Below are 24,387 nucleotides of genomic sequence, written 5' to 3' on the forward strand. Positions count from 1 at the left end.
TTATAACGCATTGTCATGTTTTATAGGCGAATCAAAACTAATTTCCGAAAAAAAATATGGGAGGCAGAGTCAAAACCAGAACCAGCTGTTTTTGTTGGATTTTAGTGTGAAATGTTCTATACAGCCTAGTTTTACAAGGCGAAGTCAAAAGTCTTGGATTTGCATGTGAAATGTTGGTCACGGCGCTAGTTTTACTCCTAATTTTTCTGAGCTCATTTTTCATCCTCTGTAAATTACTCGCGTGTGCACAGTAGCAAAGTAATCCTCACCTCCACACCGTCCGATGTTTTCTACATTCCACGATTTGATGCTTCATTTTACTAATTCACTTCAAAAATTATTGAGACGGTAAATTTCGATACGAGTTTATTTTTAATTATCACTTAAAATTTGTACTGAGAGTACCCTCATTATATCTTTAATTTTTTTTAATGATAATTTCATTCCTAAATGTGTTCTGTAGTTTGAAGAATTCAAATTTTTTTGGACAAAATTAGTATATTTATTGATGTCAAGAATTTCGTGACGGGCCAATTCTAACTTCTAAGGAACAGGTTGCATACCAACAAATAAAATTTACAAAGCTCAACTGCTCAAGTAAGCTTTTAAACGATAAAGAGAAAGTCATGTATTGAATTAGACTTCAATTATAAATTAATTTCAAATTTAATTTAAATATATTTTGGTGCATCGTATCAGTATTTTAAATTTAAAATTAGATAAAGCTCAGCTTAAATTTAAACTGAATTTTATTAATTTCAAGTTTGAGACGTTGATTTGGTACTTCCAATTATAGTGATTGAATTCCAACTCAATGAATTAAAATTTCAATCCAATGCAATTCCAATTATGTGAATCTAAATGCAAGCTTTTGTTGCGATATTTAAGTAATTTTTTTTTCAAAATTCAATTAATTCAATTCTAATTCTACAACACCAATTTGGTGGTCGTTACCATAATTTTAGATATTTTAACTATAAATTTTCTTTTATGAAAAAACAGTGTCTCATATGGACTTGACATGTTTCGGCTCAGAAGTGATGATACTCCTCCTTTTTAAGAATTATCTTAGACTTCTCAGCCCATTAGAGAGGAATATGTATCGTAGCCCAATCCATTTTTTTTTGGGGTTCTGTGCTCTCTTTATCATTTATATCTTATATTACAATTTAGTTTTTTTTTTCCCCCTTTCTTTTGGGCACAATATGATTTAAAAAACACGCAAATTAATCTCATGGTCATTGTACTATGTGAATTTCTCATAAGTTTAGACTATTACTTGGTGCAATAGGAGAAGAAGTCTATAATTTCAATTTATATACGTGAAAATGGCGGTTTATATTGAGGTTAGTGATAAATTGCGAAAACAGATATTTTTATAACAATTGTACATATTTGTCCTTATGATTTTTAGATTTAAGAATATTTATTAAATCAAAATATAAAAGTTTTTACCCCAAAAAAAAAAAAAAAAGTTCAAATATATTTTTTTCTTTTCCTATTTAGATGTGTAAAGTTTACTTCTTGAAAACTAGAAGTGACTTTTCCCCCAAGTGGAGGAGAATCGAGTGGTGGTTTCTTTATTCCATGGTGTTTCAAAATCTCAACATGAGATTGATCCTATCATTTTGTTATTCAAATCGTATAAACTAATTGAAAACCGATAGTGTCATTATTGAACAGAGTAGCATTCTAATAGAGAAAAAATGATTTACAAACCAAACACTTTTACTAAAAAAGAGATAACATGGTCCAAATAACTAACAAACCTATCACGACAATTGACTTTGAAACTCTATAGAAAAAAAATTACAAATCAAATATCTTTACTAAAAAGAGAGAACATAGTCCAACAACGACAATTGACTTTGAAACTCTATAGAAAAAAAATTACAAATCAAATATCTTTACTAAAAAGAGAGAACATAGTCCAACAACGACAATTGACTTTGAAACCCTATAGTGATTGATCACTGACTCATTGATCTGATAATTTCCTCCTTGATAGTTTTTCCTCCAGCCAAAGTCGCATATCCTTTTGACAGACTCAAAGAAAAAACTACCGGTCAAAGAGAACTACAAGACAAAACCAAGAAACAAAGATCATGTATTTTTTTTAAAGCTGTTTAATTCTTACAACACACATGCAATTCGATTGTCATGATGGACAATGATTGATTAAATTTGCAATCACGAAATTTATAAACTCCTAAAGTGATGAGCAGAGTTAAATTTCCTACATCAGTGTTGCACTTGAAGGATACGTAATTTTTGATATAGGTATAGTTTACTAAGCCACAAAGGAAGCAAGACAATTAGATTCGAGCTATGTCCACGGCAAAGCCTCACGCAGATGCAGAAATTAACAAGCAATTTGATTGTCATGATGGGCAATGATTGATTGAATTTGCAATCACGAAATTTAAAACACATGCAGAAATTAACCAAGAGGGACCTTTCATCATTCACTAATTAGGTGGTTCTTCTTCATGTGCAACTCCCAATCAAGCTATAAGTTACAACTCCCTAATTTAAGAGACTCTATTTACTTACCTCAACACTTCTTGGTCTTCTCTTTCCTCCTCTGCATGTACTTCTCTTCTTCTTCTTAAAATATAGTGTGGTAAAGGAAGAAGCTGGATGTTGAAGATATGGTCATTTTTAAGTTCTGACTTGTCCACTAAGTTCATATTGAACTCATACAAGAGAGCTGTATTTCACTAGTTTTTTTTTATTTTTTTTGCAGGCTATATATAGTCTATTTTAGTTGTACAAAACTAAATAAAAGTAGTTCTACAATACTAAAAAATTCATCTAAACCAAACATATCTAAGATTACATGGACAATCTTACGGCAAATGCAATAGGTTTTATATGGACAATCTTACTGAATTTTTTTTTTTTTTTCTACGAAACAGAATGTAGTAAATGTCATTACCCAGTTTTTTTGTCTTTAACAATAACTGATCAATACCAAACTTTCCGTACAAATATGATTCTTTCAAGTTAGATATTTGAAACATAAAATCAGAAGAGGGCATCTAAATAATTGATCCCACTAGAAATTCAATACCTAATTGAAAGAGAAAATATATTTACTTACCTCAAAACTTCTTGATCTTCTCTTTCCTCTTATGCACGCATCTACTTCTCTTCTTTCAGTTATCCAGAGACACGAGAGGGGTTTCTCTCTCTAAAAATATGAGAGCGTGACAGAAAAGGGTGAGAGAGAGGCGGATGAGATTAGGGAAGCGTGAAAATAAGAACGAGGGAGAGGAGGGAGAATTAAGATTTAATTCGGATTCATTTAAGTTTAACCCGATTAATTATCAAATTATTTAATTTTTATTATTTTAAATATAAGTACACTGGTTATTTTAACATTACATTGATAAACTTCCTACTCACCGTTACGTAGGCGAGTATTATCCCTTTCAATCCTCTTATCTTTCTCTATTCTTTCTCCTGCGGCGCCTCTCATCTCTCTCCCTTCAGAGTCCAGATGAGTTTGACAACGCCGACCTCCCACAACCGCCAGGCACGCGTGCCAGTTATCGACCAGATGAGTCCTACGACACCGTTCACCGGATTCACCATATGATTCGCCGTTCACTGGATTCGTTATTTTCCGTTCTAATTGATCTTGGTTCTGGTTGGTTGTTTATCCTCTTACAGACCCAATTGGTGACCAAACGAAAACCCATTTCCGGCGAGTTTTATGAATAGGTACGGCGAGCTTCATGACGACGATTGCGTCAAAAGGATGACACGGGTTGATCCAAGAGGCCAGAGCTTCGTCGACACGGCGATGCCTAAACGATCTGTTTTTTGATGGGTTTTGATTCAACTTGGAGCGAACCCACTTCAAAGTTAAGTTCTAAGCTCTCACTGATGAACCCTCTTCGAAGTTAAAATTAGCCCACCCCAACTAGAAATCCTGGATCCGCCCTTGAATTTTGGGCACTATATGATTTCAGTTGGAAATATGTGTGTATAGGCCTGTGTATATAAATATATGTATGTGTATCAAACACAGAAGAAATAAGAGATATGTGATACTGCGTGGAGAGAGATGGTAGCGGCCGTTGTGGTGGAGAAGAAGTGGTGGTGGCGGCGGCTGTGGTTGAGAAGCGGTGGCGGTATAAGGAGGGAGATAATGGTGGCGATTGTGGTTGAGGAGAGATGGTGGCTACGGTTGTGGATTGGGATTCTCTCTGGTGGCGTTAGAAGTTTTCCCATAGGTCACTTCTTGTTTACATTAAATTGAGTAAGCTCGGAGCAGGGAAGAGAATATAGAAAGAGAAAATGGGCATCATCGACAAACTATTGGCATCATAAAAGACGGAGAGAGAAAATGGCAACGTGGACAACCACGTAGATGAGTTGGTAGATGTCGGGTGAAATACAGTAGGGCAGTGTAGCACCGCTCATTTCGTAATCGTGTACCCCGTAGTAAAACTTATTATTTTAATTTAGTAATTTATTTGATTGTGGGGAAGGAGGGGGTTGTGTTGGTTCACTAGTATGGCCGCATGACCCCCTCCCCCTCCCGGCTGTCGAGGTGTCAATTCTCAGTTACTTAATCACTTATTTTCATTTAGAAAATATTATAAATTATAAATTACTCTATTACGAAAATAACTTTAATTACATAACAGATAATATGATGATAATTTTGTAACGAATGATAATTTTCTAAAAGAGATTTTCTTAGAGAATACATGGTAGGATGAGAGAAGAAATAAGAAAAAATTATTTATCGTAACTAAACACCAAAATAACTATTTAGAGATGTTTTAAGGGGTTAACTATTTCTTTTCAATAAAAATTCTAACTTTCTCAACTAATTTTTTTTTTATTATTATAAAAATAATCAGATAATACATAATTCACTTAAAACTTCTTACAATTATATTTTGAGTCCTCTTTCTCTTCAATAAGGACCTTAAAATTTTACATGAGTAAATAATTTGATAAATAGATGATCAACTTTATGTTTATCATAATTATAAAGTCCAAAGTGCAGAAGAGAAAAGAAAATTAAAGAGAGAAACCTAATTTAATGTTGGTCTTCACTTCTCCTTTAATGGGTAATTCACACATATATGTATAATCGGAATCATTTGCTTATTTTGTCTACTTTCTTAATTTAATTATAACTTTGTTAATACTTCAACAAGAAGAAAAATAACGTATAATATCTATTAAAATTGAGTACATATTCATCTTTTTATTAGCGCCACATCATATTTGAGATACATACCTCTAATTTTATTCGAGAAGTATAGCATTGATCTTTTCATTTTGATTACATAAGCATTTTTTAAATAAATAAAATCATAAAAAAAAGGTCAAATACAAAAAAACACCTCAATGTATACTTTACATAACACTTTCACCCCCTATTTGAAAAAGTGTGTTAAAAACACCTATATTCTTTTAAAATTATGCGAAAACACTTCTCAATCAGAAATATAACATAAAGTAATGTTATTGTTGACCTTAAGGATTCCATTCAAGGACAATCTAAAGGTTTTGATGATAACAAACCATTAATGGTGTTTAAAGACTAATGTTTACATTGAGTGTTATATAGATTATTCACATTCAAAGAAGAACCTCAATGAAGATCATAAAGTTAATTCCAAGTATTCCATTACTCAAGATCATATCTATGGAAAGCAAATGAGACAAATGAACGTATAGTTGCAAGGAACCAAATGCAAAGTCCATCCAAAGATAGCTTGGACTACAACGAGCAAAAAAGCAACTCAAAGAAAGAAAGAAAACAAGTATACCTGAAAGCCTACATGATCATGGACAAAGTGTGAAGAAAGGATTAGATAGGATGGTGAGTATTTATGAATCCATTTGAAACTCATCTTTATAGGACCATGCATATCATATCATCATTCATATGTTCCTATATATATATTAGCAATAGACTATGCACTTCATTCATATATAATTGCATATGAAGTCATTGCTAAAGAGTAAGTTAGTTCAAGCAAAGTGCTAAGACGATTCTAATAGAAAAGTACTACGACGTTCAAATGGAAAGTCTTGGGACACATGGTAGCCAATGAAGTGAGCGGTTACAAGCAAAGTCATAGGACACATGGCAGCCTAAGAAGTGAGCGGTTACATGCAAAGTCATAGGACACGTGGCAGCCTAGGAAGCGAGCGGTTACATGCAAAGTCATGGGACACATGACAGCTTAGGAAGCTGGTCGATTCTAATGGAATTGTACTATACGACGTTCTAGTGAAAAGTCTTGGGGCACATGGTAGCCCAGGGAGTAAGCGGTTAGATGCAAAGTCATGGGACACATGATAGCTTAGGAAGTAAGCAGTTATATGTAAGTTACCATTACTAAATTCTATAAATAGGGCATGATATTGTAACTTAGAAGGCTGCTTAACACCAAACCAAATACGCATTTCAATACAATCTTTATTTTCATTGCAATGCACTTTCAATATGATTAGTCTTAGTCCCGCACTTTACTTTTCAGTTGATAATTTTACATTCCAGTCAATTACTTTCTCAAGTAATTCGTTCATTTTTAACCAGTTAACTATCCCGAAGTCCTTTTTCAAAGGCAAAAAGAACCCTACGGTGTTCATTCCAGACCTCATCATAGTCGTCTGGTCTTGCAATCTTCCATCTGGAATATTGTTTGGATCTCTATTCGGAACTACTGTAGTTCTTGGCACGTCCATCCGATTTCATCGGAGCCGACCACTTTTACAGCCAAACACATATATCTAATAATATTTAAATAATGCAAATGCTACTAAATTATATATATTGAGTACATAAAATAATGAGTTTTGTGCCCTTATCAACTACATGAGCGTGTTGTTGGATGAAAATCCTCTCTAGTGCATCGGACCGGGGAGAGGGCAGATATTATTCCATGTTGCAAAACACTAAAGATAAAGAAGGCAAAAAATTGCTACAAAATTGAGTAATACTTGCATCCTGCGCGGGGAGGATGAGCTTCATCCTCCCCGCGGACGTGCCGTCCCTCCATGCTGACAAATGTCCAAAAGTAAAAAATAATAAAAATATGGGTAATACCTATTTGCGCGGGTCAAACCCGTTTTTCAACCCCTTTCTCTCTCTTTCTCTCAAATTGCGCCGCAAACCCAATCGTCGTTGCCGGAATATGGCTTTCACAGCGGGGAACAACTGAGTGCGAGAGGTTCCTGGAGAAACCTGAAATCGCGCTGGGCGTTTTCCTGATGCTGGTCTCACTGGCCGGCCTAATCGGCGCGTGTTGTCGCGTGTCGTTGCTCCTGTGGATCTACCTCTTCGTGATGTTCATCCTCATCGTGCTTCTCTTCTACTTCACTATCTTCGCATTCGTGGTGACCAACAAGGGAGCTGGAGAGGCAACATCGGGTAGAGGGTATAAGGAGTATAGGTTGGGTGATTACTCCAACTGGTTGCAGAAAAGGGTTAGTAGTACCAAGAACTGGAATAAGATCAAGAGTTGTTTGATGGACAGTAAGGTTTGTAAGTCTTTAATTTATGATAAGGCTAACACCCAGGTTCAACAGTTCTATCTCCGGCACTTGTCCGCCATTCAGGTATATTCATATCAATTCTTGTTACTGCAGTTTTTGTATTTTTATTTATTGAATGGGTTTACTCATCTTTGTTTTAGATCTAATTTTCCCAAAAATCTAAGGTTTGCTTCTCCTCTTTAGGCTATAATTAGAGAGAGAGAGAGGGGTGAAAAAAAGGTTTGACCCGCACAAATGGGTATTACACATATTTTTATTATTTTTTACTTCTGAACACTTGTCAGCATGGAAGGACGCCACGTCAGCAGGGAGGATGAAGCTCATCCTCCCTGCGCAGGATGCAAGTATTACTTTACAAAATTAGGGAGAGCTGGTATTAGGCCATGATAAGGACTCAAAAATTCAGGGGCAAACACAGGGGTAGGCAAAGGTGAGCTGTAGCCCACCTCAAATTTTTTTTTTTTTTTTTTTTTTTACTATACTAATATATTAGTCCAGTCCCAAAAAAAAAAAAAATTTAATAGTATTAGCCCACCCCAAAAATTCAGTGAAGTCCAAGTAAACTCAGCCACCATACTAAAATAAAGGCCCAAACTAATTCCTTAGTATTCATGTTTAATGTTATCCCACCCAAACTAGAAATTCTGAATCCACCAGTCAGAAGAATTCTTTGATTTTATATTTTTGATATAGGTTGCATGTCATTATTGGCATGTTGTATCACAAATTTTTCAAACTGCCATGCTAGCTGTTAAACTTGTTTTATAACGAAAAAAAGTTTTGCACGATTGGTGTGATATCTGAACTTAACTGACGAGTTAGGATTGATATCTTCAAGTGATATCAATTTATAATGGATTATGATATCTTCAGTTGATATCAATTTATAAGATAGTATAAAATTGGTGTTATAACTCAGGTCTTCAAATTTGATTGATATGTTTTGTAAGTTTACATTATGTTCATTTTACACTAAGGTTTCATTTGTTTAGACGTAAAATATTTTTAAAAAAATATTTTTTGGTGTTTGGTTGTCGTAAAATATTGACAAAGAAAAAAAATATTAAAATTTAACAAAAATAATTTATTCATAAATTTTCGGCAAATTATTTTACATGCCCCGCTCGATGGGCTCGATTTCAACTTCGACGTAAATCTTTGCCAAATATTGATAAAATAAAAATAAAAGAATATTTTACATAAAAAATATATATATTTTAAAATATATATATTTAATGTCGAAACAGAGCCTAAGCAAAAATAATTATTTTAAATAGCACCGATTCCAACTCTCTTTCTTTTGATTCTCTATACCATGTTGTCTTCAAATTCAGAGAAAGAATATGAGAATCAGAACTCAATTCAATAATATTCACGATGGTGTTACATTCAATTTATAGAGTAATATCTAGCTAAAATAGGTAACTAAATATACAATAATCGGGAAACTAATTACCTACCAATTAGCCCTAAATTAAGGAGAAAATAATTCAATTCTACAACTGTACAATAGGTAAAATCTCAACACTCTCCCCCAAGTTGGTGCATAGATGTCACACATGCCCAACTTGTCTAAAATTTTTGAAAACACTTGATTTGAGACTGCTTTAGTGAGAATGTCGGCTAGTTGATCCTCAGATCGAATATTAGGCAACTCCACAATTTTTCCATCCAACTTTTCCTTAATGAAGAATCTGTCTATTTCGACATGCTTTGTACGATCATGTTGAACTGGATTATGGGCAATATCACATGCTGCTTTATTGTCACAATATAGTCGAATCAGTTGCCCAGGTAGATAACCCAAATCCCGCAAGAGAAGTCTTAACCACAAAGTTTCACAAAGTCCAAGTGCCATACCTCTGAATTCAGCTTCTGCACTCGAGCGAGCAACAACATTTTCTTTCTTACTTCTCCATGTAACAAGATTACCTCCTACAAAAGTGAAGTAACCAGAAGTAGATCGCCTATCATCTATAGCTCCAGCCCAGTCAGCATCAGTATATGCATTTATGTTTTGATAACCAGTATTTTTAGTGAACAAAATTTCTTTTCCAGGAGCAGATTTCAGATACCTCAAAATGGGCATAACTGCAATCATATGTTGCTCTCTAGGATCATGCATAAACTGGCTAACAATGCTCAATGTAGAAGCCAGATCCGGTCTTGTGTGTGCTAAGTACATCAATCTCCCTACAAGTCTTTGGTATCTTCCTTTATTAGCAGGTACTTGGTTGGACTCAACACATAATTTCAATCCTTCTTCCACTGGCGTCTCAGCTGGTTGACATGCTGTCATGCCAATCTCTTGTAATAGATCTAAGGCATATTTTTTTTTGAGATAGAAAGATTCCTTTATTAAACCAAGATACTTCGATCCCAAGAAAATATCTCAAAGGACCTAAATCTTTCATTTCAAATTCTCTGGACAAGTACTTCTTGAGAGCCTTCATTTCTTCAGGATCATTCCCTGTAACCACCATGTCATCTACATATACAATAAGTGCAGTGATCTTACCCTGTTGTTTCTTTAGGAATAATGTGTAGTCTGAATTGCTCTGACGGTAGCCAAAGGCTATCATCGACTTTGTGAATCTTCCAAACCATGCTCTCGGAGATTGTTTCAACCCATATAATAATTTCTTTAACTTGCAGACTTTCCGACTATACTTTTCAGGTATCATGCATCCTGGTGGGAGATCCATGTAGACTTCTTCAGATAATTTACCATACAGAAAGGCATTCTTCACATCGAATTGTTGTAATAGCCAATCCAAGTTTGCAACTAAACAAGACACGAACTGTGTTGATTTTGGCTTCAGGTGCAAACGTCTCTATATAATCAATTCCATAGGTTTGAGTGTAACCTTTTGCCACCAATCTTGCTTTAAAGCGTTCAACTGTGCCATCGGCTTTATACTTCACAGTATAAATCTATCGACACCCTACTGGTTTCTTTCCTGGTGGAGGATCAATGAGTTCCCAAGTTTTATTTTTCTGTAAGGATTTCATCTCCTCGTTCATAGCTGCTTTCCACCTAGGGTCAGCTAAAGCTTCCTGCACACTGTTAGGAATAGATACAGTAAATAATTGATTTACAAATGACAAATTTGATTCTGACAAATGATGGTTCGACACATAATGACTCATGGGATACTTAACTTTACTAGAAAGTTCGGGTTCATATGTGGGTTTAGGAATACCTTTAGTGTGACGCTGTGGTAATTGTTTTCTGAGTGGCTCAGGCACTGAATTAGGAACATCCTCAGCAGGCGATTGGTTTGATATATCAGTTGCAAGGGACTCAAACTCGAATAACGGTGGAGTTGGCGCCATACTTTCCATTTTGGGGCGGTCATCACCACTTTGATCCAAACTTATACCACTTGAATCCAATTCGCCCGATTCCTGATTGGCTGGTCCAACTTGTGAGTCATTACCACCAAAATCGCCGTCCTAAAAAATGTGATAATCATAATCTAGAGTTTGAATTTCTTTCTGGTACTCCCCCTGACGTTCAGACGCAAAGAAAAAATACATCGAGTCTTCATGGAAGACAACATCTACGGTTATAAACATTCGTCGAGTTGGAGGGTGATAATAGCGATACCTCTTTTGATGAGTAGCATATCCGAGAAAAACACATCGCAACGCTCGAGAAGTTAGCTTATTGCGTTGATGTTTATGGAGGTGTACAAATGTTACACAACCAAAGACATGAGGAGGTAGATTTGGGACGGTTGGGGCAACAATGGTGTCAGTAGAGCCTGCAATGGTGTCTGGAAGTCAACAGAGGTAGAAGGTACTCTATTGATTAAATATGCTGCAGAGACAAGTACTTCTCCCCAATACGATAACGACATATGAGCATCTATCAAGGAAGCATGAACAACTTCTAATAAGTGGCGATTTTTTCGCTCTGTAACCCCATTCTGCAAGGGTGTATTGGAACAAGTGGTTTGATGAAAAGTTCCATGTGCTTCCAAATATTGTTGAAGGTCAAAACTCTGATATTCTCCACCATTGTCACTACGGAGAACTTGAACATGTGCATTGTAGTGAGTTGCAACCATTTTATAAAACTTTTGAAACAATAAGTTCACTTCACTTTTGGATTTTATCAAGCACAACCAGGTCATCCTGGTACAGTCATCAATAAAAGTAACAAACCAACGTGATCCACCTAAAGTAAGAACTTTGGAAGGACCCCAAACATCAGAATGTATAACCATAAAAGGAAGGGGACTTTTATTCAAACATAATGGAAACAAAGCACGGTGGCTCTTTGCTAGTTCACAAACATCACAGCGTAAACTAGAACCATCAAAAATTTTAAATAAACTAGGAAATAATTTTTTCAGATAACCAAAGGAAACATGCCCGAGACGTCGATGCCACAGCCAGATTTCAGATTTCTTTTTCTCTCCTTCAGAACCATCTACTGTCAATGCTTGTCGTAGCTTGTCGGAACTTTTTGACAGCAAGTCCAAGTAATACAGCTTCCTTCGCTTAATACCACAACCAATCGTCTGTTTTGTTTGGATGTCCTTAAACACACAAAAATCAGGCCAAAAAATTACAACACAAGATAAAGCTGTGGTTATTTGGGAAACTGACAAAAGATTATAAGATAAAGATGGAACAACCAAAACAGAATCTAAATTTAGATTATCAGTGAGTGTCAACGATCCTTCCCCAATAACTTGGGTCGTAGTTCCATTAGCAATAGAAACAAATTGTTGTGGGGAGGAATTAAGCGGGGAAACCTATCTAGAATCAAATGTCATATGATCTGTAACACCAGAATCAATTATCCATGCACTATTAACAACAGGTGTAGAAATATTTAAAACCTTACCACCATGATCTCCAGTTACTACCAACCCCAAGGCCTTGTCAGCATCATCATTATCTGTCTTAACAATTGCGGCAGTGGAGGTCTTCGTTGAATTCTTCTTCCAACGACTATGATCACACCATTCCGGATATCCCACAAGTTCGAAACAACGACTTATGGTATGACCAGTCTGATTGCAATGGGTGCATTTGTAGGTAGACTTGTTTGCACCGTTGATGGCTTTAAATTAATAAGGTTTAGAACGATCCTGCCAGTTTTGCTTAGACCTGTTTCGAGCCATCATGATTGAAGCTTCAGAGTTTTCGGATTCCCCTTTCAGAGTTGCACGACGTACCGCTTCTCGTCGAACCAACAAGTAGCAGCCTTCCAAGTTTAGAACTGGATCGTTGCGTAGAATTTCTCCACGAACTTGTTCAAAATCACCATCTAATCCGACAAGAAAAATGTGAACCCTTAGTCGCTCGATAGACTTCCGATATGCTTCAATGTCATCTGGATCTTTCATGACCACTTTATCTCGATGGTCCATTTCTCGGAAAACTTCAGTGAGCTCTCCATACATTCAGAGAGAGATTTTCCCTTTTGTTTGGCGGTGAAGGCCTTTTGGTTCAAGGCAAAAACTTGCAACTCATCATTCCCATCATAAAAAGCCTTTGATAGAGAAATCCAGATTTCACGGGCAGTAGGTAAGCATAAATAACGCTTCATAATTTCTGGAGTCATGGACATTAATAGCCACCGCTTCACTTTCTGATTTTCGGCATACCACTTATCATAACCATCTTCTGATTCAGCAGGTGGCTTAGTCTTGCCACGAATATAGGATAGTTTTTCCCTTTCAGCAATATGCATCTCCATCAGTTGGGACCAAACGTCATAATTAGATTTAGTAAGACTAATCCCTGCATTAAAAACACCTTCAGATTGAACAAAAATGGGAACTAATTTCGTCCCAGAGGATTCAATAGATTTTTCAGTCATCTTCGTTTTTTTTTTTTTTTTTTTAATTTTTAATTTTGATATATATATATAGATATTAAAAATAAAACAAAAAACAAATTTCAAGAACTATTCGTCTCTGTTAAGAGACAGAAACAACAAGAACAAAAGAAAAAAAAAACTTTGGCAGATTCGGCAAAGGAAAACGATGGCCGTGGATAGCAGCCGGAGCCGGCGATCTGATGACGGAGAAGGCGGCTGGTTCGGTTCAGTAGCAGAGAGGCGGTTGGTTCAACTGAGGTAGATCCTGCAAAGATCCAGCGAGGAGAAGAAGAACCGGCAAAGCTATGGACAGAGGTTCGGCAGGCTCCGGCGACGGCTGACAGCGATGCTGATCCGGCGTGAGCGATGAAAGGTGATTTTGATCCGGCAACGACGATGTGGCTTATGATGGCTGTGTCTTGTGACGGCTGCGGCTTGTGATGGCAGTAACTTGTGATGGCAACGAAAGTAGATTGGTGAAAGGGAAGATGATTCTGTGTTGGCAGATTGGTGAAAGGGATGATGGGTATGGATGATTGTATATGTATGGGATGGGTCTTTGGATTGTGTATGGGTATGTATGTATGGGTTTTTAAATTTCAAAGATAAATCTAAAGAGATTCAAAGTTACGGTTCAAGAATGGCTCTGATACCACCTTCAAATTCAGAGAAAGAATATGAGAATCAAAACTCAATTCAATAATATTCACGTTGGTGTTACATTCAATTTATAAAGTAATATCTAGCTAAAATAGGTAACTAAATATACAGTAATCGGGAAACTAATTACCTACCAATTAGCCCTAAATTAAGGAGAAAATAATTCAATACTACAGTTGTACAATAGGTAAAATCTCAACATGTTGAACGATTATTTCATAGGCCTTGAACTTCACAAAACATTAAACTAGATTGGACTTGTGTTTCACATGGCTTACATTTTGTCGACTTCAAGTTATACCACCAGCAGACAAGCCTACTTATATATTGCATATAATCAGAAGTTACATCCTCATCGAAAATACCTCACTTCCTCTCTCTCTGCACAGGTAACAGGATGAATCCTGAAACTAAACATCTTCACCTCTTCTTCTTTCCCCTAATGGCTCAAGGCCACATACTTCCAATCATCGACCTTGCCAAGCTCTTCGCAGCCCGTGGCGTAAGAGCCACCATAATCACCACTCCTCTCAATGTCCCTATCTTTACCCCAGCAATCCAAAGATTAGAAAGCCTTTCTACCAACATGATCACCATCAGAGCCATCACATTCCCAGCCAAAAAGGCTAGCCTTCCTGAAGGCCTCGAAAACCTCGACCTTGTCACTACACCAGAGCTCCATATCAAATTTTTCCTTGCCATAAACTTGCTCCAACAACCTTTGGAACAACTTCTACAAGAATGCCACCCCAATGGCCTAGTCGCAGATAGGTTCTTCCCGTGGGCGACTGATCTAGCAGCCAAGCACGGAATTCCTAGATTAGCTTATCGTACCTGTTTTTTCTCCACTGTGCACCGGACAGTGTGACCAAGAACAAGCCTTACCAGAACTTGTCATCAGATACTGAACCCTTTATAATTCCTGGCCTTCCCGATCACATCAATATGATAAAACCGCAGCTTCATGATCTTTCGAGATTGGTTGGGAGTACAAGAGAGTTAGCAGACAGAAGCTATGGAAATATTTTTAATAGCTTCTACGAGCTCGAACCAGCTTATGCTGAACTATACAAGAAGGAAAAGAAAGCATGGCATGTTAGCCCGATGGTACTTTCCAATAGAAACAATGACGAAAAGGCAGTAAGAGGAAAGAAATCATCAATTAACACACATGAATGCTTGAAATGGCTCGATTCCAAGAAGCCTAATTCAGTTGTATATGTATGTTTTGGCACAGTTACGAGATTCCCAGATTCTCAACTAGTGGAGATTGCAAAGGGTTTTGAGGCTTCTGGGCAAGAATTTATATGGGTAGTGAGGAGAGATGAGAAGGAAGAAGATAATAGTGAAAATTGGTTGCCAGAAGGGTTCGAAGAGAGGGCGAAAGGGAAGGGACTGATCATCAGAGGTTGGGCACCCCAGATGTTGATTCTTGGCCACAAAGTAATAGAAGGATTCGTGAGTCATTGTGGTTGGAATTCGACTCTGGAAGCAGTGAGTGCCGGGGTGCCAATGGTGACTTGGCCCGTGTTTGCTGAACAGTTCTACAATGAAAATTTGTTACCGAGGTTCTGAAGACTGGCGTTGGAGTGGGAGTTCAGAGATGGGTTAAATTTGTGGGAGATAACGTGAAGAGTGTGATACCCTCGAATTTCCTGATGCGGGTTGGCCAGGCCCACGTCCTATAACCCGAGGATATCAAATCAATTAGCAATAATCGAACACAGAATACAAATAAGAAAAATAAGAATAAATAAATTGCTGAAAAGAACTAGAATAATAATCCAAAAATCTCAGAATAAAATTTAATTAACAAAGAATGATTCTGATACTTCATACTTCTCCATTTCTATTACAACTCGGGAATCCATCTAGTGGACCCCTAAAATATCTCACTGAACTCAAAAGATTGGAAATGAAACCCAAGTCTAAAATATGAAATAAAACCCTGGTCATCGGTAGAGTGAATAACTGTATCTGCTCAGCACGATCCAGCTCCAAGTCTGGAACTAACAAACACCTGTAAAAATAAGAGTGGGTCAGGCCCACATGCAAATTCTTCTCTAACTACAATCCAAACAGTGACTCGATACGCAGATACACTCTAGATATCTCAACAATAGCTATCTAGTCCATACATATATATATATCCACACTAAGGGACATTCACTAGACTACAGTAGGGGTCTCAACCTGAATAGAAGGCAACATGCAAAAATGCACCCAAAGGTGGGCATGAGTACCTAGACTTAACAGGGTACACCTCAACCTACTATAGCCAGCTACGCATCCACTGCATATACGCACCTTAACCAACAAGTCTGAGGCTCAAGCTTATCTCGTGGTACTATAAACATATATATAAAGTCCGTCCAAAACCAGGGTATGTAGTTCAAATATTTATTGAACTGACATACAATAAATAAGCTAGTTAGTCTATCAACTTATTCAGTTGATTTGACTTAACTATCATCTATTAATCCAGGAAGCCACTCAACTTAGTTGCAGTTGATTTGACTTAACACAATTAGGTTTCAATATTTTTAAATCCATTCCTTTAATCCATTAGGTTAGGTTTAGGCGTTTTAAGCTAAACCGTCCCCTAGTATGTCACCGTCCCATACCGGTGCATACAATCCTCCATATCCATGTAATTGACAGAATATATTTATTCAGCAATTTAAATCCAAAACCATGTAAAAATTACAGACTATCAATAACAGTACAACAATTTAATAACTAAAACCAAAAGCCAGGTAATTGCAGAATAGTTTATACAACACTACAGCAATTACAGTTCAAAACCATAATCCAATTACTTGTATGCGTCAAATTGAGAAAGAGCCTGCTCTTGGAAAAATTAGAGCAGGCTCCACTTCAGCCTAGAGCCGACTCCATACAACCTTGGAGCCATCTCTAATCAGGTGGGAGCCGGCTCTTGGTATTCTAGAGCCGGCTCTCTTCCCCCCTGTGAGCCTTCTCTCCGTTCTGCTCCGTTTCAGCTTCTCTGCTCCTTCACCGGCTTATTCCTGTCACTCTGTAGGATATTAAAACTGAACTTAGGCGTCTAATTAACACCCAGTAGCATCCCATTAGTTCATTACAATCGTTGGAATCAATTACAGGAATTTAAATTTGAACTAAATTTGCTACTGAACTAAAACATGCTTAAGGAACTAAACTGAAATTAATTTGAAACAACAGTTCCACTCCAACCCCTCTGTTCTTCCTCTAATATAAATTTTTAAAGGTTTAAATCTCATCTAGTATTAAATTAGATCTTCGTTTATAGCAGTCAAACTCAATACCATGTTAAAACAGTAACGACCTTTTTACTCTAAAAACAGAGACGATGCAACCATACATGATACAATTATTACAGATAAATTTCACGGATAACAGATAACCAAATTTAACATATAATAGTCATGCATGGTTAAATTAATGTCCAATTAATCCTTAGAAATTATCTAGGTACACAGAACAAGAGCCAAAGAGAAGGAGAAAGAGAAGAACTTGCCTGTGATTTCAGTTATGAAATCCCGGCGTCCTCTCTAAGTTTCCGGCAACTACTAACTTCCTTCAAGCCTCCTATGGGTGTGATCTAATCCACCACAACCCTCCTTTGACCCTCTCTGTTCTTGTCCTTGGTAGCTCTTACAATTGCCTCTGTTCTCTCAACTCTCTCTCTGTTACTTTCTATTTTTACTGTGTCGTGAATAGGGTTCTTCCAAAACCCTTAGTGAAACTCATACACGTATATATATAGGCCTTTAGAAAACCCCAATTAAACTAGAGCTAAGGCAGAACCCTAATTAAACTAGAGTCGGCCCATAAACTTAAGTCACATACACGTTAAATACTTGTATGACGGCTCCAAGAAACCCTAACTGAAAACTGTTAATTCAACTTCTACTTAAGCACTTATTAAAGACAATTAAATAATTAACCAAATAAAGCATTTAAAATACAATTTAAAATAAAACAAACAATACAATAACTCAGATAACTAAACAAACCATAATTCAAATAAAGAAAATAAGACAATTAAATAATTAACCAAATAAGGCATTTAAAATAAAACAAATAAAATACAACAATTACAAAATCAATAGACAAAAAATGCACGTAGAATGAAATTTAAATTTAAATTTTATCCTTTTTAATTTTAGGGGTATTACATTCTCCCCCCCTAACAAACGGAATTCCGTCCTCGAAATTCATGAAACTCTGAATTATTCTCATTAACATTCATTATCTTTCCATTGTGGACGCTGCTGTTGCGTAGGAGCTCCACTGAATTCCAAAACTTCCCAGAACCATCTACGGGTCCAATATAAAGAAAACACAAAATTATTCAACATATAAGTTGGATTTAGCAACTACTCATTCGTACCTACATTTGTTTATACAGGATAAAGATCCACATTCCTCCAAATTCCATAGCATAAACTGGCAAAACGTCTATGCATCCATCCTAGTGTTTTAGTAACACCATCCCTGAAAAAGAAATTTAATACCTAACAACTGACCTTCCCCGACAACACACCTTGCTTCCCTCGCAAACCTCCTGGTGCCACCAAGATGAGAAATGAAGTAAACACTTCCAACTTCCCATAAAAAACCTAGGATATCTATCCCAAGTATCTCCTCCATTATCAAATATACATTCTCGATCCAATCCCCCGTTGAGAGATATGAAGCACAGCTATACCTCTGTTATCAGTACAATGTAGAACTAATACGAAATCCAAAAGTGAACATTATGAGAATTAGTCTTACTCCCATTGTAATTTAAGCAGTGACAAAAATCGCCAATGATCTCCGGTTATCTTTCTAACTGGGGCGACTCATTTAGACAGTTATATACATGTCTCTTTCTAAACCTAGTCACTAGAATAGACATTTGATGTCCTGATGTTCCGTATAACCGTCCGAGTGTACCAAGAAAAATTTCTACAAATTTTATATCTCAGTCACTCCGACAGTATTCACAGATGCGACAAATCCTCCTCTAGTGCCTTATACTCTGTCTGAGTAAGGTAACACTGCCTCCAAGGTTAGCTCCGATATTTGAATTTGACCCCCTTAATTGCCTTGGTAAAAGCAAGTGTCATTAGTGTATAAACTAAGACCCCAACTCCGAATGTAACAACTAACCGAAAACTCCTATCAGTTGTTTCAAGTGTCCTCATCCATGTTCCCTTCCACCAACCAGAACGTAACGCAAAGTGCGAATTACCACTTTGATGCATCTAAGTCGTCTTTTAATCCCCTCTATTTATATGAACTGATATTTCACTAGTTCGAAATAAACAAGATCTGAGCTGATTTAATTTAGAAATCATCCCCCAACTAAATATGAAATGATGCTCTAGCATTTCCACCTCAATACAGAAAATGACTGCAAGGATTTAGTGATATCTGATGATCCATCTCGACCATCTAATTTTATTAGACTGGAAGAAAACCATTTTGTCCTTCCTCCTGACCCGCAAAACTGCTGCAGACCGTGAGTGCATTATATCATCCGCCCAAATGAAGAAAAGAACTAAGTGTTGTGACCCTCAATCCTGGCATCTTCCTCCCAAAGCTGTCTTCCAAAAGTACCATTAGTCTGGTACCACCAGCTTCCGTCTGCACCCAATACTTAATTTGGAGCATCGTAAAAAGCTAACCATGCAGTATAACTTTTTCACGCACACCGGGTACCGCTTCCTTATGATAGATAACCAGTCTCACCATCCTATCTTTATCACACCCTACCTTCGTACAATAAGTAGTGTCAATTTGACTCCTTGTCCCGCTTCTAAAACTTATGAAACTTTTCCCATCCTCCATATAGTCATCAATGTCAAAGCAACAACTAATTGTTGCAAATTAGGACATTAAAACAATTTCCACATTTTATATAGTGTAGAAACTTTGGTTCCTCCTCCAAATACATACTAGCAACTACTCCAAATGATACACTCGAAAAAATCATGTCTAGATTTCGAATAGACTGATAAAACTTTAATCAGTCCATTATCCTTTCTCGGCGTTATTCTAACAAATACCTACCAGCCCGAAATCCTCCGTCCAAACCATATTGATATTACAGTGATATTTACCTACCACAACCCTACGAATCCCCCGAAACATTCACAACCACCATTTTTATAGTGTTGTAAAAAAAACAAATCCCTGCCTAGCGTAGAACATATCTAACTACTCATTGTAAATTATTCAACTTGTATTGGTAATTAAGCTATCCCATCCTAATTAAGGTACCCTATTGACGCACATCCAAGTCCAATAGATTGGCTAGGAGTTTGTGTTTCTACCCAATCATATGACCATTTATTTACAAATCCTAGCGTACATAGCGCTATTATCCACGTCATCAAAATAATAATTGGTTGATCACATACTTGTGTCCCCAACCACTCCATACTCCCAATCCGGACAAATTAACAAAAAAAATGAAACACGTAACAACAAAACGAAACACATAATATCAAAATGCAGCACAGAATAACAAAATCAAACACATAGATACACACAATGCAACAAAACAACCAAAATATAATTCCCAATTAAAACATCCTCCATTCCAAAGAAGAAAACCTCCTTTGAACTTAAGTTCACAAATTATGTCACAAAAGTTTATTTCGTAGTTTCGTTGATAATCATCCAACCTTGAAGCTTGTCTGTAACCATAGCTTAAAAGCAACATTCTTTTGCCTAAGCAAGTACCAAAGGCTTACCCCTTATCCTCCTTATACGCGGAATGTAAACTGTCCATCGTGATTTTACAACGTACTATAGAACGTCACAACCTAATCCCCATTCGCTCCAGAATGTGATATAAAATCATGTCTTTGTTCTAATAAGAACTCTATCCGATTTCCAACTGCCTAAAGAGTACTGTTTCAATTGACTCTCCGAGAGACGACAAAAATTTATCCACATGTAAATTGATCTACACCAATTCTACTAGTATCATTCACCATACTGCTGATGAATGAGATCACCTCCGTGCGATCCTTCATCTTCAAGCTTTAATATCCCCTTTCTTGGAGACACTAAAATTTCCTCCCGTAGGACCCTTTTCAGAATCCTACTCCTCGTTTGTCTCCTTTATGAGAATATCCGAAATTTGTGCCGGCCCCGATATACTGACCAAACACCGATATCTTAATCCAGTCTTGGCATATACTTCCCCAGTAATGCCAACCTTAGGACTAAATCTTCAATCCCCAAGTTCTGTTTCTGACCAAGAATTTGACAACCCCCTCCTTTACTCCGTTGGGTCCATATCACTTTCGCCCTAAACCCGATCCTCCTCCTAGTGTCAACCATTCCATAACTATGGAATATAATTGACATCAACTCCTCCTACCGAACCATAACAAGAGTACAACGAATCCTAATATGGCTCTAAGTTTTTAAGAGACGTAATGCGGAAGTCTTATAACAAAAACACTCCTAAAGACACCAGAACCTGGAGTGCTCTGATACCAACTGTGATACCCCCGAATTTTCGGATGTGGGTTGGCCAGGCCCACGTCCGATAACCCGAGGATATCAAATCAATTAGCAATAATCGAACACAGAATACAAATAAGAAAAACAAGAATAAATAAATTGCTGAAAAGAAACTAGAATAATAATCCAAAAACCTCAGAATAAAATTTAATTAACAAAGAATGATTCTGATACATCCTACTTCTCCATTTCTATTACAACTCGGGAATCCATCTAGTGGACCCCTAAAATATCTCACTGAACTTAAAAGATTGGAAATGAAACCCAAGTCTAAAATATGAAATAAAACCCTGGTCATCGGTGGAGTGAATAACTGTATCTGCTCAGCACGATCTAGCTCCAAGTCTGGAACTAACAAACACCTGTAAAAATAAGAGTGGGTCAGGCCCACATGCAAATTCTTCTCTAATTACAATCCAAACAGTGACTCGATACGCAGATACACCCTAGATATCTCAACAATAGCTATCTAGTCCATACATATATATATATATCCACACTAAGGGACATTCACTGGACTACAGTAGGGGTCTCAACCTGAATAGAAGGCAACACGCGAAAACGCACCCAAAGGTGGGCATGAGTACCTAGACCTAACAGGGTACACCTCAACCTACTATAGCCAGCTACGCATCCACTGTATATATGCACCCTAACCAACAAGCCTGAGGCTCAAGCTCATCTCGTGGTACCATAAACATATATATAAAGTCCGTCCAAAACCAGGGTATGTAGTTCAAATATTTATTGAACCGACATACAATAAATAAGCTAGTTAGTCTATCAACTTATTCAGTTGATATGACTTAACTATCATCCATTAATCCAGGAAGCCACTCAACTTAGTTGCAGTTGATTTGACTTAACACAATTAGGATTCAATATTTTTAAATCCATTCCTTTAATCTATTAGGTTAGGTTTAGGCGTTTTGAGCTAAACCGTCCCCTAATATGTCACCGTCCCATACCGGTGCATACAATCCTCCACATCCATGTAATTGACAGAATATATTTATTCAGCAATTTAAATCCAAAACCATGTAAAAATTACAGACTATCAATAACAGTACAGCAATTTAATAACTAAAACCAAAAGCCAGGTAATTGCAGAATAGTTTATACAACACTACAGCAATTACAGTTCAAAACCATAATCCAATTACTTGTATGCGTCAAATTGAGAAAGAGCCTGCTCTTGGAAAAATTAGAGCAAGCTCCACTTTAGCCTAGAGCCGGCTCCATACAACCTTGGAGCCGGCTCTAATCAGGTGGGAGCCGGCTCTTGGTATTCTAGAGCCGGCTCTCTTCCCCCCTATGAGCCTTCTCTCCATTCTGCTCCGTTTCAGCTTCTCTGCTCCTTCACCGGCTTATTCCTATCACTCTGTAGGATATTAAAACTGAACTTAGGCGTCTAATTAACACCCAGTAGCATCCCATTAGTTCATTACAATCGTTGGAATCAATTACAGGAATTTAAATTTAAACTAAATTTGCTACTGAACTGAAACATGCTTAAGGAACTAAACTGCAATTAATTTGAAACAACAGTTCCACTCTAACCCCTCTATTCTTCCTCTAATATAAATTTTTAAAGGTTTAAATCTCATCTAGTATTAAATTAGATCTTCGTTTATAGCAGTCAAACTCAATACCATGTTAAAACAGTGACGACCTTTTTACTCTAAAAACAGAGACGATGCAACCATACATGATACAATTATTATAGATAAATTTCACGGATAACAGATAATCAAACTTAACATATAATAGTCATGCATGGTTAAATTAATGTCCAATTAATCCTTAGAAATTATCTAGGTGCACAGAACACGAGCCAAAGAGAAGGAGAAAGAGAAGAACTTGCCTGTGATTTCAGTTATGAAATCCCGGCGTCGTCTCTAAGTTTCCGGCAACTACTAACTTCCTTCAAGCCTCCTATGGGTGTGATCTAATCCACCACAACCCTCCTTTGACCCTCTATGTTCTTGTCCTTGGTAGCTCTTACAATTGCCTCTGTTCTCTCAACTCTCTCTCTGTTATGTTCTATTTTTACTGTGCCGTGAATAGGGTTCTTCCAAAACCCTTAGTGAAACTCATACACGTATATATATAGGCCTTTAGAAAACCCTAATTAAACTAGAACTAAGGCAGAACCCTAATTAAACTAGAGTCAGCCCATAAACTTAAGTCACATACACGTTAAATACTTGTATGACGGCTCCAAGAAACCCTAACTAAAAACTGTTAATTCAACTTCTACTTAAGCACTTATTAAAGACAATTAAATAATTAATCAAATAAGGCATTTAAAATATAATTTAAAATAAAACAAACAATACAATAACTCAGATAACTAAACAAACCATAATTCAAATAAAGAAAATAAGACAATTAAATAATTAACCAAATAAGGCATTTAAAATATAATTTAAAATAAAACAAATAAAATACAACAATTACAAAATCAATAGATAAAAAATGCACGTAGAATGAAATTTAAATTCCAATTTTATCCTTTTTAATTTTAGGGGTATTACAAAGAGTGATGCTATAGAGAAGGCTGTGAGGCGTATAATGGTGGGCGAAGAAGCTGAGGAAATCAGAAGCAGATCGAGGGTGCTGGGAGAGATGGCGAAGAGGGCTGTTGAAGAAGGTGGCTCGTGTTACAATGATTTGGATGCGTTAATCGAAGAGTTAAGGTCATTTTGTGATTGAAATGCGCAAAAAAAAAGCTTATTTGTTCTTGTTAGGGTGATACTGGCAAACTCTGTTTCAATAATCTAAACTTGCCAGTCTTGTTATGCATGTCTTATAGTTCTTGAATA

At 36.7% G+C, this 24,387-nt stretch overlaps 2 protein-coding genes and 1 pseudogene across 2 annotated transcripts; 2 read left to right on the forward strand and 1 right to left on the reverse strand.

Moving 5' to 3' along the window:
• The first annotated feature begins 307 nt into the window (after positions 1-307).
• LOC132301314 (tetraspanin-8-like) lies at positions 308-8,933 on the forward strand. The gene is made up of 4 exons (XM_059798579.1): positions 308-348; positions 5,569-5,590; positions 7,153-7,596; positions 8,868-8,933. The coding sequence occupies exons 1-4, from the start codon at positions 308-310 to the stop codon at positions 8,931-8,933; spliced, it is 573 nt and encodes a 190-aa protein (XP_059654562.1).
• A 3,959-nt stretch (positions 8,934-12,892) lies between these two features.
• Positions 12,893-13,372, reverse strand: LOC132301315 (uncharacterized). The gene has a single exon (XM_059798580.1). It carries the CDS (start codon positions 13,370-13,372, stop codon positions 12,893-12,895), a length of 480 nt encoding a protein of 159 aa, XP_059654563.1.
• A 1,040-nt stretch (positions 13,373-14,412) lies between these two features.
• On the forward strand, positions 14,413-24,285 carry LOC132300015 (scopoletin glucosyltransferase-like; annotated as a pseudogene).
• The last annotated feature ends 102 nt before the right edge of the window (positions 24,286-24,387 follow it).

Source organism: Cornus florida, unplaced genomic scaffold (assembly GCF_030987335.1).
Source record: "Cornus florida cultivar Cherokee Brave unplaced genomic scaffold, ASM3098733v1 CherokeeBrave_3.0.0_Hap2_Chr03, whole genome shotgun sequence".
NCBI lineage: Eukaryota > Viridiplantae > Streptophyta > Magnoliopsida > Cornales > Cornaceae > Cornus > Cornus florida.

Excerpts from the sequence above, each read along its gene's own strand:
- LOC132301314 (XM_059798579.1), top strand. The coding sequence starts at position 308 with ATGCTTCATTTTACTAATTCACTTCAAAAATTATTGAGACG. Across the intron at positions 5,591-7,152 it reads TAATGTTTACATTGAGTGTT|CCAATCGTCGTTGCCGGAAT; the intron begins ATATAGATTATT and ends TGCGCCGCAAAC. Across the intron at positions 7,597-8,867 it reads GGCACTTGTCCGCCATTCAG|AGAAAGAATATGAGAATCAG; the intron begins GTATATTCATAT and ends CTTCAAATTCAG.
- LOC132301315 (XM_059798580.1), bottom strand. The coding sequence starts at position 13,372 with ATGACTGAAAAATCTATTGAATCCTCTGGGACGAAATTAGTTCCCATT.